Raw genomic sequence first — 15640 nt, 5'->3', positions numbered from 1 at the left:
GAAAACTTTTCCCTATCAGGATGATGCTACCTGTACTTGCAATTGAGATCAACACCAAGATGTTGAACCATTAACAACCCATTCAGGCACTTCAATAAGTGTGTTATACATGTACGTCACAGGTCTTGCGTAACTACCCACGTGCTACGATTTTTAACTTGGGGGGCAGCAAGCGGACATTTTGTACAGGAGCAGTGCAAAGATGGGTGAAAACGATACGTTGTTTTTAACCGAAAACGATGTCCCCGGGGCGAAACTGCCAACACCAAAAGTAAAGGAGCATACCAACGTTGTTTTGAAACGATGTGGTTAGCATGTCAGTGGCGAGTTGGGGAGAAAAGAGCAGCACTGATAGCAAGGTACTGTGTACACGTGAACCGGCAAAGTTAATGATAATTTCATGTTGCAAAAGCATAATTAAATCAGTGAGTTATTTTCCAAACGATATTATTGTACCACCAGCGTTAGCGCTGGCGGTACACATGGTTTCGGTCCCGTCCGGATCGTTCCGCCGGCTCCGCCGGACGGCTACCGTTACCGCTTCTCCTCCTAGACGGTAAGGGCCCCCGTACCCATCTCATGGATTTAGGTCACCTATAATCTCAACTTGTTCCACGTAAAATTTGGGCTTTGTCGGTATTGGGGTCTGGGTGTGGCACGCATTACAATGCACCCTTGTCTAAAAATGGCAAAATTAAATGCTAATTATCTACCCTACGGAAGGAGTTATGGGAAAAATTTCTATAGACGGCTTTCCAAAAGTCATATGTGTAGATTTCAAATATACCCTTGGATTTGACCTTTGACCTTTACTTCAAGGTCAAATGGGTCAAAATTTTTTAAAAAATGAAATTTTTTACGAAAAAAATTTTTTTTGCCCTGTTATTCAGACACTACACAGACTTAACCAATAATATTATTGGAAAGTGTTACCCTTCAGGTCATCTTTCATCTCCATGAATTTGGGGTCAATCGGTGCATTTTCACGGGAGTAGCGGCCATAAGATACCGAAACTGAAAACTGTCTCTAATTCGGGAACCGTTAATGCTAGAGACCCATTCTTTTTTGCATTTTGTAGAGCATGTAAAGCCCAACACTGAGGGTGGTCTCGGTTTTTTTGTATTCCATACGGTTTTCGAGTTACGCTGTATCAAAAAGTACATATTGGTGGTAAAAGCAAAATGTGCAGTACGGTAATGGATAATAAATTTTGAACTCTGGAAAAATAAAACATAAGGCTTGGCAAAGCAGACAACTTGTGTTCAAAAATGACATTATTTCATCAAATTTGAACTTCTGAAACTTCAGAGCACCTCCTATTTCAAGAATTTTGACCAAAATGACATTTTCTTTATTTTAATTAATTTTTTCTGTACGAAATTTAAGGCACATTATGGTAACTCCAAAATTATAACATTTAGTCCCTTATATCTCCAAAACTGGCAGAGATAGGTCCATAGTTACTATTGAAGTTGAATAGGAAGTCATATACTGGCAATCTTACTGTGACCTTGAAATTGACCTTTGACCTACTTTTCTCCATGAACTGAACTTTGCAAATTTTGCTTCCCTTTTATCTCCAAAACTGGCTGAGATAGGTCCATAGTTAGTATTGAACTTGAATAGAAAGTCATATACTGGCAATGTAAATGTGACATTAAAATTGACCTTTGACCTACTTTTCACCATAAACTGAACTTTGCAAATTTTGCTTCCCTTTTATCTCCAAAACTGGCAGAGATAGGTCCATAGTTACTATTGAACTTGAATAGGAAGTCATATACTGGCAATCTAAATGTGACCTTAAAATTGACCTTTGACCTACTTTTCACCATGAACTGAACTTTGCAAATTTTTCTTCCCTTTTATCTCCAAAACTGGCAGAGATAGGTCCATAGTTACTATTGAACTTGAATTGGAAGTCATATACTGGCAATCTAAATGTGACCTTAAAATTGACCTTTGACCTACTTTTCACCATAAACTGAACTTTGCAAATTTTGCTTCCCTTTTATCTCCAAAACTGGCATAGATAGGTCCATAGTTACTATTGAACTTGAATAGGAAGTCATATACTGGCAATATAAATGTGACATTAAAATTGACTTTTGACCTATTTTTCACCATGAACTGAACTTTGCAAATTTTGCTTTCCTTTTATCTCCAAAACTGGCAGAGATAGGTCCATAGTTACTATTGAACATGATAAGAAAGTCATATACTGGCAATCTAAATGTGACCTTGAAATTGACCTTTGACCTACTTTTCACCATGAACTGAATTTTGCAAATTTTGCTTCCCTTTTATCTCCAAAACTGGCAGATAGGTCCATAGTTACTATTGAACTTGAATAGGAAGTCCTATACTGGCAATCTAAGTGTGACCTTGAAATTGACCTTTGGCCTACTTTTTATCATGAAGTGAACTCTGCTAATTTCTTTCTCTTTTAACTTCAAACTTGACAGAGATAGGTCCATAGTTACTATTGAACTTGAATAGGAAGTCATATACTGGCAATTTACTGTGACCTTGAAATTGATCCTTGACCTATCTTACAAAGAACTTAAATTTGATTGTACCATATATCCTGATCCTCTAGTTTGAATAGCAGATACATAGATCAAACTAACAGCAATAAAAATTTTTAATGACATTGAAAATCAAAACCTGCGGTGCACAATAGGTTGAGAATTAATATTAAGGACACTGCCACAGCAAGTAATGCATGAATTTTGTTACATTACACCATATGCTTGTGTCGTTGTTAACTCTGTAGTATTATTACTGCTCAAATTAATACCTGATACTATTTCTCAGGCTACCAAGTACAAATCAACTTATTTTGTGGCAATTGACCTCCATGTTCCATCATGTGTGCAGGTTGTTTATTATTATTATTTGTTCAAGCACATTTTGATAAAGTGGCTATGCTTTAACAAGAGAAAGTCAAAATTTATGCTGAAGTTTAAAAGATAAAATCATCAGTAGTATATACAATTGAAGCTATTTGATTATGCATATTTGATTTTTAGTTATCTTGATTATGATACGAGGTTCCTGCTTTTTTCTCTTGCCCTCAAATCAATATATAACAAGTAAATTGATAGTGCTTTATTACAATTTTGGCTTTATACTTTCAGATGTAAAAACTGTGTAGCTGTTGGTAAAGCTGTAGAGATTGATGTGAGCATAGATCAGGGGAAATGGTATTAGAGAAACTAGGAGGACAAGACATAGATAATGTACTAGTAGATCCATCATCACAGCAAGGGAAGATGGTGTGATCTTGTCCCTGAAGCTGTGCCTCAAGTTTTCAGCTGGTTGAGTCCTTACTAAGACAAGCTGCTGCGGTGTGAATTGCAATATGTACATTCAGGTTATACGTGGCAGATTTATGACAAAAGAGACCTTCACAATATACTTCAAAGGAGTTATTCTTGTGTCTATGCCTCATCAAAAGTACACAGTTACAGAGACTAGAACATTGTCTGCAAATAGTGAGGCAGTGAAGGCTGCAAGGTGCCATGGTTTTTCAGTATTAAGACTGGCAGTATCTGTTTTTAATTATTTTTTTATTATTCTTTTTAATGGGCGGGAGACTCACTTTGTTCTTTCTATGCCCATTCAGTTAAGAGTTGGTGGCAATATATGGTAAATCTGTCATGCCTGTATGTAGAATTTCTTTTGCTCAAATTTCTACATTTATTGAATCCATTATGAAGTTTCCTGACTGATTAATGAGGTTACTTGTAGAAATATCTTGCCTACACGCATTTTGTGATATTTTTACTGCTTTATACATATGATTATTCACATTTCATCAGTGGTGTGTGGAAGGTATTTGCATTTGAGAACTGTAGATCTGTGTACCAGCAGGGTTATATTGCAGTAATATCTGTTAATGTTTCTAAAAATAAGCTTCATGTTTGATAATTAATTGATTTAAATAAATAAATAAACAAATAACCCAAATAAAATGAATTCATTTTATATTTCACATGATCTGTTTTTATTATTTCTATTAAGCATTTAATCATATAACATCTCCCATCATTATACTTTTATTCTGTAATAACATTGAAAGTTTCCAAGTTTTTATTAACAGGTTGATGCTAACGTATTACAAATAAATATAAGCATCAAAGCATATTTCCTTACTCAAATGTAGCGAACGTACCACTGGCATAATACTGGTAAAGATACAGGTAAAGAAGACAGCATTGATAACTGGGTTTACAGCGCTGTTGGTTAGTGTCAGATTGTTATCTGATAATGTTTGCTACTAGTACCTGGGGACAAAAGGTCTGGCACTTGACAATCAAGTTGATAAAATCACAAAACGCCTGTAGAAAGTAGAGCATACCTGCCCAACATTGATTTGTTCACATTCTTGACTAAGGGGTGCGTTACTGGTGTCAAGGGCCAAGACTTGAACTTAGAGGTTTGGCATGTCACTGGACATTCCTCTCGATTTCTGCCCAAATCTAATAAAGCCTTAGTTGCTTAACTTTTGCCAAATTTCCAATATCTACAGGTCGTGTTGTTTAATGCTTGGGGTCTCTTCTCTGGCGGCGGTTAATTGGGGACACCTGTGCAGTATGCGGTCTGTCAACGCACCAAGACCCACTTTTGCCAGTGCCACATTTTCAATTGCCGTAAATATCAAATTTGTGAATAGAATGAGGAACAATGACAGTTATGAAAAAATGTTTGGAAGTACTTGTCACCTTCGCCACAGTAACCATATGGGCTGTGCCGCCCCCCCCCCCCCTCCACAGGCGACACCTTGCGTAGCAAGCGTGCGTAATCCAGGGTGCAACTGAAAATAACCACGTCTCGCGACCTTATTGATTACCAGTAGGTGCTTTTCCATAGGTTGTATATGCAATATGCGTGTTCTTACGATAAGTAGCATGCATTGCATGTTATTTAGTATGTCATATGTGTTTAAAATGAAACAACAGTTGTTAACCAGCATAAATTGTATTGGTAGACGTAACAATTTTTGTAGTTATGCAAACAATAATAGTGAAAATTTTAATATAGCTGTGCAAACAATTATAGTGGAAATTTTAATATAGCTTTTGAACAGGAAAAAGAGTGCAAATTCTTACCAACTTTGAAAATTTATCCTACGAAATATGATACACATAGAAAACCTGCATCTATTGTGCTGTTGTATCCATTATTTGAAAATGCAAAGTCATTAATGGCTATACAAGGTAAAAATGCTGCCACCATTCAGTTAAAAGTCTTTACTTACGAACTGAATTAAGTCCAACTAAAGTCCAGCAATTTACTGATTTACTGATTAATCAAGAATTATTTCACTTCAACTTTGGTAACTTACTTCAGCATGCATTCACATTGAACATGTAATCTAGAAGCCGTGACCTCGAGTTCCAAACACCAAAACTTTGAAAAAAATCTAAAAAATCCCCCAACCCCATTTACTGATTCAGCTGGCCGGATCTTTACCCTAAGAAGTCGGACGCCCCAAAATTTAATGACCAGTACTGCTCACAAGTGACAATAAGTGACACTTAGCCAATGCAGTGATCTTTATAGTTCAAATATAGGGGTCCGAAAGAGCCAACCATATATATATATATGCCCCTTCCTACATTGTGTTTTTCAATTAATAAAGATGTGTAACCATGCTCATGATGTTGTCATAATTAATTGGCACATATTGGGCAAATGTGAATACCTGTCATAATAATAAACGACCATTATTTCCCACTTGGTCTCTTTTTTCTGTATTCGATATACAAATGCACAGCTGACATACAGTATATTTAAGAACACAAAATAAAAAAAATAGAACTACTATAATTACTTAATTACTATATTTAACGATAATGAGACAATACTGTATAATGTCTTCTTGAAATCTTTTGTTTTCAAATGTTTTTTATATTCAGTTTTTCATCTTGTAGCACAGGAAATCCCTCCCCTTTACTCTGGGTCTCAAGGTGGCAACCTTGGCTCTCCTTATGAAACCAGAGACAGACATGAACATGAGGAGGGTGAGACCAATAAAGAGGAATGTACACTTGAGGTGCGAGGGTTCAACTGCGCAACGTCAGAAGAAACCATTTGTATGTTCTTTGAAAGTGAAAAGCGATCTGGAGGGGGTGAAATTGAAAGCTGTTATGTGAATCGTGATGACATGGTTATCACGCTGGTTTTCAAGACGAAGAAAGGTAAATTTGATATGATACAACGAAGTTGAGATTTATGCAGATTTGCAGTCTGTCAATAATTGTCTGCCCTCTGGCAAATGGAACCTTGCCCAGTTCCTTATCCTACATTCCCTGTTTTGTGGTATTTCATCTATTTTAAAACATTTGCCGTAGATTCACGTAAGTTTACGTAGACAGTTCTTTTTATATTGTCATTTTTGTTCTGCTCTTTATTAAGTTAAACACAAATTAGGTTGGACTTTCCATGTTCTAAGTGTAGGCATACCAGTAATAATAATGCTGTTTTGCATTTCATTTTTACAGCCGTGCTTGAATATGAAGTTGCATTTTTCCAGTTGCTGAGAGGGTGCTGAAAAGACAAGATTTGACACTGGCAGGTGCTAGTTTAGAAATCAGCAAGCCTGTGCCAAAGACAGGAACTGTCCTCGCATGTAACACGGTAATGGTTACTGGCGTGAAACCGGAGATGTCAGACGAGACATTGGAGATGTTCTTTGAGCAGGAAAAGAGAAGCGGTGGAGGACTAATTAAGGAAATGAAAAGAGAGTTTGAAAAAAATTGCATATATATCGTCTTTGATGATGTAACAGGTAAGAACAGAAAGCTAATATGTCATATGACATTTATTTTGTCAAGTGTGAGTTTTATGTAGATATTACAGTGGGTATTCGGAAAAAGTGTCATTGAGCAATTGCCTGGTTTTATTTATCTTCAAGTAAAAATTTTTAATTGTCAGCAATTATGGTAACTAGTCATAAAAAATGTTGGAGATACTGTCATCGAAGGTGTTATATAAGGTGTTATTTTGTCAATTGTTCTGAATATGGGCAATTTTGGTAGTGAAAACTGATGCTGTTTCTGTGACTTGTTTTTCAGTTAGTGCCTAAATGGTAGAAAGATAAATAAACTTTTCTTGCAGATGTGATAAATTTATGATAAATTTATGCAATCTATATTATAGTAGCAGATCACCTAAAGTCTCCGTTTCACGTTTTTTTTTTCCAAACTACATTTACAACGATCTGTTGACAACTGACAGGTGTTAGCGATACCATAGGGCAGTGGGATGATAGTGGCCATAGTTTGAATTTTATTAAAACTTGTAAAAGTATATTTTGAAGGCATTTTCTAGCCTTTGGCAATTTCCATAAAGCTTTCGCATGTGTGAGGGAAACATATAATACTGTCAATAACATTCTAATGAATAGTAAGATTTGTTGGCGCAGTGGATAATGCCGCTGGTTGCCAAGTACATGTTTGACAAAGTGTGATTACTACTCAGTCCCAGTCTTTCTTTAATTTTTTAAGAATTCTTATTATAAATACATGTATATTTTAATATAACATAGATTGTCGATAATTCTTTTTACACCTGAATGGAGGTTGGTTTTTAGTTTTATTGTTAAAGTCACAAAATCTTTGACTCCAGGCTATAAATCGTGTATACTAATCTCTTGTCATGGTTCAATGATTGATGTGACGGGTATCAGCTAGTGTATATTTAAGTATGCAAATTGGTGCATTTTCTTTCATTTAAGGTATCAGAATGTTGAGTATTCGATACATTTTCTTAATCCCAACACCTAAAATGGTGTGTAGTTGATTTTAGGTTATTATGGACATAAAGTAAGGATTATCCATCAAAGTGTTTTCATAGCCAAAAAGGTAATCAGTACACTGTTGTTGTGGACATGATAAATAAGTTAAAGTTTATGCATTTTGTTTTCTGTAAAGTTGTAGGAAAGAATTGATTTATGATACATGTATATTTTTTTATGCTTCAGAATACTTCAGTTGACTTAACCGAACAAATGCTGTCCTTTATCAGGTACTGTTTGTGTGTGCTGGTTTGAAAGAGGGGTTTGTGACAGACAGAAATCTGATTGATGCTTTTTCATTTACATGTGTAATTCTTTCAGTTGCCTCTCGAGTAGTGGACAGGGGAACATTTATACTGGAGGGAACAGAGTTAAAGGCGGTCTGGCGAGAGAACGAGGAAGATTCGACTGGCATAGAAACAACACAAGTTTCAGCCACGATAGAAGTACATGGGATAAGGGCAGAGACTTCAGACGAGAAGATTGAAATGTTTTTTGAAAACATGAAACGGTCGGGTGGTGGTGATATACAGCGGCTAGAGAGAAACCTGGAAAAGGGCGTTGTCTGGATCACTTTCTGTGACCCATCTGGTAAGTGCAACTTGTTTTAACAATTTTCAGAAAGTCACATTTAAAGTTTTTTTACTTTAAAAACGTTAATTGTTTAGAAAAATCACTAGCTTTATATTTAATGACCATTTTAGTTGCTTCACGTGTTCTTGGAAAGAGGGACATTCTCTTTGAGGGTGCCCAGCTACAAGTATGCATGCCTAAGCCCCAGCAAAAAGAAGAGCTTTCTCACATTGTCGAAGTCCACGGCGTGAAACAGGAGACATCCACAGACACCGCTGAAATGTTTTTCGAAAATGAACGAAAATCAGGTGGCGGAGATATTGAGCACATGGAAAGGGATGCTACTACAGGCGTTATCAAAATTACTTATGCAGATTCCAAAAGTAAGTAATGGTTTGGTGAGAATTACTTTCAATTCCGCTTAGGGAAAATTTTTCCCTAAGAAAATTGTTTCATTGCATTTTGGTAAGAAGTAACTATGCCATAAATGCTATGTTATATCAGGTGTAAAATGCCACCCTTGTTAATGTAAATAACCTACAACCTCTGTTCAATCCTTAAAAAATTTCCACTTAGTTGCCGAACGTGTCCTAGCCCAAGAAAACCTGATTCTCGAGGGTGCACCAATACGTGTCTGTCGGCCCCAGCCAGATAAAGCAGATGACACAGCTGGCAACATAATGCAGGAAGATAGCATGGTTATCAATGCAATAGTGGTTCATGGAATACATCAGACAACATCTGATGACACAATCGAGTTGTTTTTTGAAAACAAACGGAAATCTGGAGGTGGTGAAATTGCAAAATTGGAAAGGAATCCCTTGACAGAAGATGTGACAATCACCTTTGTAGATCCAGAAGGTTAATGCTGATCAAATGCTGCTTTAATTAATGGGTTTTAAGTAATACGAGAATAATTTATTTATGTTCATAACTGAAAAATTTTGGTTCCATATATAATGTGAGCTTGACAATGAATTTATTGTTGTATATAGATAGTGCTTATTCCTAAACATATAAAAAACAAAGTGAGTCACCACCAATGCCCTTGCTGTTAAGTATATTCTTGGATGTCTTTTCAGTTGCTGACAGAGTATTAGAAAGAGGTCTCCTCAAACTTGAAGGAGCCACACTGACCATATGCAGGCTGACACCACCAGAACCAGTCAGGTCCGTAGAAATTCGCGGCTTTCATCAAAACACCTCAGATGACAGCTTAGAGATGTTGTTTGAAAGTAAAAAACGCAGTGGTGGCGGTGAGATTGAGGACATCAACATTGATAGAGCATCTGGTGTTGCTGTTATTACCTATAAAGACCATGAAGGTATTTTTTGCTTTTCCTTTTTTGACTGGGATAAATAAGTTAAATAGTGAAGGAACAGGTTATTAAATGATTAATTACATGTATTATGCTAGACTGCTCTTTATTTAATGACAAATGAAAAATTACTGTAAATGATAGATTAATATACAAATGGCAAGACTAGTTTTTGAAAAAAAAAACACAACTATTGTTTTGAGCATTAAGTAAATAACTGACTTTACATGAATAAGATAAATAACATTAGGGGCGTTGCAAGAGCGCCATATATATCAATATTTTGAGGGATTAAGGGTTTGATAAGTTGATTCTCCTTGAAAGTTTGTTTTTGTTTCAAACAAAATTAAGGTTAAATACTGACATTTCCGTGTGTGCTTATGATTCCTGTTGGGATGAATTTCTACATAGATAAATAATAATATCCCGACCCTCTAACTTTTAGCCATTTTGGCACCTGCACCTTCTGTTAAGGACGTAAATAATGTAAGTTTTTTCATGTTCAGTTGCTGCATGTGTCATTCAGCACGGGGAGTCTCCTGGGACGATACTAGATGGAAACAGGCTCCACGTGGAATGGCCCTGTGAAAAGAGTGCTCCTTCAGCTATAGGAGGGACAAGTAAGGGGAAAATTGTCCAAAAGAATATTCAATTTATATATATGTGTGTGTGTGTGTGTGTGTGTGTGTGTGTGTGTGTGTGTGTGTGTGTGTGTGTGTGTGTGTATATATATGGGGGGGGGGGGGAGGCTGTTATTCAGTGGAAGTTTGTAAAACAATGAACAAATACAAAAATGCTATATCTTATTATACATTTTAAACTTACCTTTTTATTATCTGCAAAAGGAAGTGAAGACAACCAAGTGGAAACACCTAAACTTGACACCATCAGAGTACATGGTTTTCACCAAGAGAGCACGACTGAGAGCTTGACACTTTTCTTTGAGAACAGAAAACGTTCAGGTGGTGGTCCCGTTCAGAATATAACAATGAATGAAGATAAAACTGAGGCCCTGATAACATTTCCGGATCCTGAAGGTGAGCTATTTTACAACCGAATTTAGTTCTCTTTTTGCGAAGGTTTTTCTCAAGCCAGTGCACACTAGCTAGATGGTTCTTGGTTTTATGCAGTACATCGATTACATCATACATGTATATATAAAGCTCAGTACACCATAAATATTCGTGGTCAGTTCAATTAAGTCCTAATTAAGGAGATTAGCCTTTGGTTAGCAGATTTTTTATTTTCATATGTATAATTTATTGAAAACATTGAGTTCTTTCTAAAATTATGATAATTAAAAAATGTTTAATTACTAGTTGTGAACAGGATATTACAGAAGTGGGAACAGACTGGACTGACATTAGATAAAAGTAGTCTAGACATAGCAGCAGTTCAGCCCCCTCCTCCTGTCACATATGACTTGCAGAAGGTCTGTTTCAAGAAGGTGGGCGTAAATGTAACAACAGACCTCCTAGAAAATTTCATCGAGGCAAAAACCAGCTACAGTGTTGAGAACATTACTTTTGGGGCTATCCCTGGGACTGTCCTAGTTGCATTAAGTGAACCAATAACAGGTACCTGATGTATTTTTTAGAAAAGTCCATTTAAACCTTAAACCTGATTAATTGTTTAATAAAGTGAAGTGTGTGGTTCATGTTTTACGTTATCGTTTCATGTAAAACAAATGTTAACCAGAATGGTGAATGTGTGACAATTGTACTACTAACAATGTAAATAGTAATATATTGTCTACGTTCAGGGACATTCTTTTTCATTTCAGACTTTGATAACTTTAAAGCCAATTGCTCGAAAAAGAAACTTGAAGGAAGTAATCTTGTCGTGGAAAGAGTTCCCCTTACAACTAGTATCCAGGTTCACAAACTTCCTCAAAATATCACAGAGGATGCGCTCGAGAATTATTTTGAGAACGAGAAGAAAAGTGGTGGTGGTGGAGTCAGTGTGGTTCATATGGCTTCAGATTCAGCCTCCGCCATCGTGACTTTTGATAACCCAGAAGGTAAGGGTTTTTTCTTTATTTAAAAGAGGTGAAAATTTGACAATTTCATATCAATTTTTTCTAAATGTGTTTGATGATAATCCCTCTTTGTGATCCGCAATTATTGTATCAAGGAGTGTTTGTGCTTGTGTTTCAGTTGTAGACAGAGTTTTAAAAAAGAAGCACATATTGAACAAGACCCATGTAAAGGTATCCATATACCATGAGTGCCTTGGGATTCTTCCCCCTGGACATGACCCGAGCAAACCCTATTTACCTCTACCCAAACCAATTCAATTGGAAAATGTTGAATACGGATTGGTAGAGTTCATCAAAGGCATTAAAAGACATCGTTCTGCGGCTGAACAAGCGTTTGCTGATGTGAGTGCCCGCATACAATGGCCTCAGAATCCAGCATCAATGCCCAGTGTCACCTGTGCGCTATCTCAACAGTCTCCAAATTATAGAGAAGCTGCAGAAACATGGGAAAGGAATGTGAGGGAAGTTATGAATAAGGTTTTCAAGGAAGAGTTTGTGTACAAAGAGTTTTCCACTCTTCAGGCAATATGGGAGAAAACCAACCAAGCTCTCTCATTGCTACCGAATCCAGAAAACGACAATTATCGTCTGCAAACTGAAGACCAGACCTGTGTCATACGAGTGATGGGGGAGGCAGGTATAGCCAATGAGGTGATTCAGAAAATTACACAGATACAGAAACAACTTGATGAGCAAATGCGACGAGATGCATTGGTTGTGAAGGAAAAGAAAACTCTGAAGCTGTTTCAACTTCGGTACCTATTGGCAATACAGTACAAAAAGATTGCTAAACAGATGTTCCCCGATATGAACATCAGTATTGATCAGGATAGTAGGATGCTTCATCTAAAAGGCATGCCAGATGACGTAAACAAAGCTATGATAGATGTTTATGAAAGAATAAACGCCCTACTACACCAGACCTTCAAGTTGCCTCCAGCGTCTATGCTGTTAATGGGAACCAAAGAATGCCGAGAACATCTTGTGGATCTGTTCCGCCGGGAAAGTTTGGATGCAGTGTGGGTTGTCGGAAGTGATGAGGTTTCAGTACATGCAACAAAGCAAGACGAGATCACTCATGCTTGTCAGATCATCAAGCAAAACATAATTGAAACCCCGGTTTCAATCAAAGATGGTAGCCAGGGGATTTTGAACACAGAAAAGTGGCACGCAACAGTTGATCAGCAAGAAAAGTTGTATCCTGGGTTGTGTAGAATTATACCCAAAGCAGACAATAGTTCCGTAACTATTGTGGCTGTGAAAAGTGTATCTGGCAACGTCCTAGAATGTGTTTCTGATTTCCTTACCTTCAACACAGTGGTTGAAGAATTTATGAAAATGGAAAGAGGAAAAGTTACATTCCTTGTAGAGCGAAGGTTAAAAAGATTAAGAGAGATTGAGAAGGAAAATGCGGAAAACCAAGTGAAAATAAAATGGGGAAAGTCCGGAAAGAGCAGCGGATTTCTTGTACAAGGGAATCAACCCGGAATCATCGCCACAACTCAAAAACTACGCGACCTTTGCCTGAAAATCGAGTCTGAAATTAAAGAAATAAATAAACCGGGGATGCCAAAGTATATACTCTCCCAACGAGGAAAGGACTTTCTAGAAAACGTGGAAACAAAACACGACTGTACAATTGATGTCCCGTCGAGTTCTGGGCCAGCCGAGGAGGATGGTGACTTTGTGATCGTTGACAGTTCAGACATAAACCAGAAAGTAGTGGCTCACATTAAGACACCAGATAATTGTGTAGTGGCCATTCATAGAGATGATCTTACGCAGCAACATGTGGATGTAATAGTTAATGCAGCAAACAGAGACATGGCCCACATTGGAGGTTTAGCCAAAGCAATCGTGGACGCAGGTGAGACATGTCTATCATGAAGTGGTAAACGTCTGCCAGTCAAACTATTTTTGTGTTTCAATATTGTCATGCACAGCCTCTTTGTAGTATTCAGTGATAACATTTTCTTATATATACCTTAAACGGAAGTATCAAAATTTACGAACACAAATTTTGTTTTTATTCATATCAATCTTTTATAAATAATAAATAGATTAATAAAATAAATATCCTTAGGTGGCCAAAGTATCCAAGATGAATGCTCTGCCTATACCGGGAAGCACGGAGCCCTTCTTGATGGACAAGTCTTCGCCTCTTCGGCAGGCAAACTGCCCTGCAAGAAAATCCTGCATGCTGTCGGTCCAGTGTGGCGTGGAGGAAATAATAATGAAGAGAACCTTCTATATGAGGCAGTGTACAACTGTCTGGATGAAGCAACAAAAATGAAATTCAAAGCCATCTCTTTTCCAGCACTTAGTGCTGGAGTCTATCGATTCCCAATTGATAAATGCTCAGAAGTTATTCTTGAAGCTATAAGGGACTTTTTTAAGAACTCCTCAACATCTATAACAGAGGTTCGAATTGTGTCACTGGAGGAACGTGTACTTACGGCATTTCAGCGAGCTCTACACGGAATTTTTCCGACTGGCAGTTCTAGAACAGATGAGGGAGCAAGCTACGATGGTGGGTATGGCAGAGTCTCAGCATCAGTAGGAGCAGGAGAGCACTCACAATTTACTGGTAGGCAACCTGTCCGTCTTAACCAATTAACTGATCTAAAGAATGGGCCTTTTGTGTTAATAACAAAATATACTATTATACAACAATTTTGAATATAACCTTCATATTTATCAAATTTCCTAAAAAATAAAAACTCTTCAGATAGTGAACAACAATAAGTCAATTTGTACTGAAATGATCTTTTTAATTCTTGCTTCAGCCCCTAACATTTTCCCCCACCCAGTATCCGAACGAGATTTCATTTGCCTTTTCTTTAGGGGCATGGGAGCGTATCATTATATTCATCTTGATCTTTACCTATGATTTTTACCAATTTTAGTCTGTAGAACATCTTGGCATTTTCATTCACTAAAGTAATAGTAATTTTGAAATGTGCACAATGTGGTAAATGTGAATGTAGATGTCCACTTTCATTAATGGGATTTAGATTTTCCAAAGTCTCTTTTAAACCTTCTCCGCACATTTTCAAAGTAATTGTGCGTTTTGTAAAGTAATTGAGGAAAACATTTTGTAGGTCTGTAAGAGAGTTTGTTTGTTTGTTGTTTTGTGTCTAATTACAACTTACTACATAATACCTACGTAAATGCCAGGTCTGGAGACAGAGTCCTGTAGTTCATACTTACCCACTACTGATCCCCTGACTATGAACACAAGGGAGAGACTTCTGGTTTCACTCAGAAAGGCAGTTCTTGCACAGGAAATGGTATGTGTACGCTTGAGAAGTTATTCTGTGAGCATAAACACTGTGGTACAATGTTTCAAGTACATGTACCTGAATGACTTATATGAATTTAAATCTTATGACGACTTTCATATACTTTCATAGCCTATATTAAACATAACATTACAGGCAGATATCATTGTGAACACTACTAGCAGGGATCTGAAGTTGGCGAACGGTGCTGTATCGAAGTCTTTGCTGTCCGCTGGGGGAAACGTTTTGCAGGTCGAATGTGATCAGCAGGCACCAAATGGACTTCAGTTTGGCGACATTGTTGAAACTTCTGGCGGTAATTTGAAGTGCAAACGCGTGTTTCATGGAAGCTGTCTGAATTGGAGTTCATCTGGCTCAGAGGAGGTCAGTTAAATCACCACTCTTTAAAGTATGGTGTTTTATCCATAGTTTTCCAATTCATACACTAAACGAAAATATCCCCATGATGTATTCGATCCCTTGATTAACCATACGTTTATGGTCGTTTCAGTACTATAGTGTTGTAAATTTTTAACAATACTTAAAAAATGGGCTAAATTAAATGAATTTAAAAGGCATAGCATAAATGGGTGTCGCTTTGATTTTTCATGTAATATTTCTGTT

At 37.0% G+C, this 15640-nt stretch overlaps 1 protein-coding gene and 1 long non-coding RNA gene across 7 annotated transcripts in view; both read left to right on the top strand.

The window, feature by feature from the left end:
* Nucleotides 1-15640, top strand: part of LOC106163353 (protein mono-ADP-ribosyltransferase PARP14-like) — a 66980-nt gene that overhangs the window by 43032 nt on the left and 8308 nt on the right. For 3 of the 6 annotated variants that reach the window (XM_087000890.1, XM_087000889.1, XM_087000891.1), the window contains 9 exons: nt 9461-9703; nt 10204-10317; nt 10543-10734; nt 11017-11274; nt 11481-11717; nt 11854-13602; nt 13819-14322; nt 14913-15025; nt 15173-15400. In XM_087000890.1, coding sequence (XP_086857016.1) covers nt 9461-9703; nt 10204-10317; nt 10543-10734; nt 11017-11274; nt 11481-11717; nt 11854-13602; nt 13819-14322; nt 14913-15025; nt 15173-15400 — 3638 coding nt within the window. Of the gene's footprint in view, nt 1-5940; nt 6208-6542; nt 6798-8126; nt 8397-8509; nt 8762-8954; nt 9240-9460; nt 9704-10203; nt 10318-10542; nt 10735-11016; nt 11275-11480; nt 11718-11853; nt 13603-13818; nt 14323-14912; nt 15026-15172; nt 15401-15640 lie in introns of all 6 variants that reach the window. The other 3 variants (XM_087000887.1, XM_087000886.1, XM_087000888.1) reach the window with 2 other exon arrangements.
* On the top strand, nt 7-3998 carry LOC147764415 (uncharacterized). The gene is made up of 2 exons (XR_015331916.1): nt 7-359; nt 3142-3998. It is a non-coding gene; the product is annotated as an uncharacterized LOC147764415 (long non-coding RNA).

This window comes from Lingula anatina, chromosome 1 (genome assembly GCF_051362555.1).
Source record: "Lingula anatina isolate TDL-2025a chromosome 1, LinAna3.0, whole genome shotgun sequence".
NCBI lineage: Eukaryota > Metazoa > Brachiopoda > Lingulata > Lingulida > Lingulidae > Lingula > Lingula anatina.
Note: the sequence above shows the minus strand (reverse complement) of the source record. Positions and strands in the feature narration are given on the sequence as shown.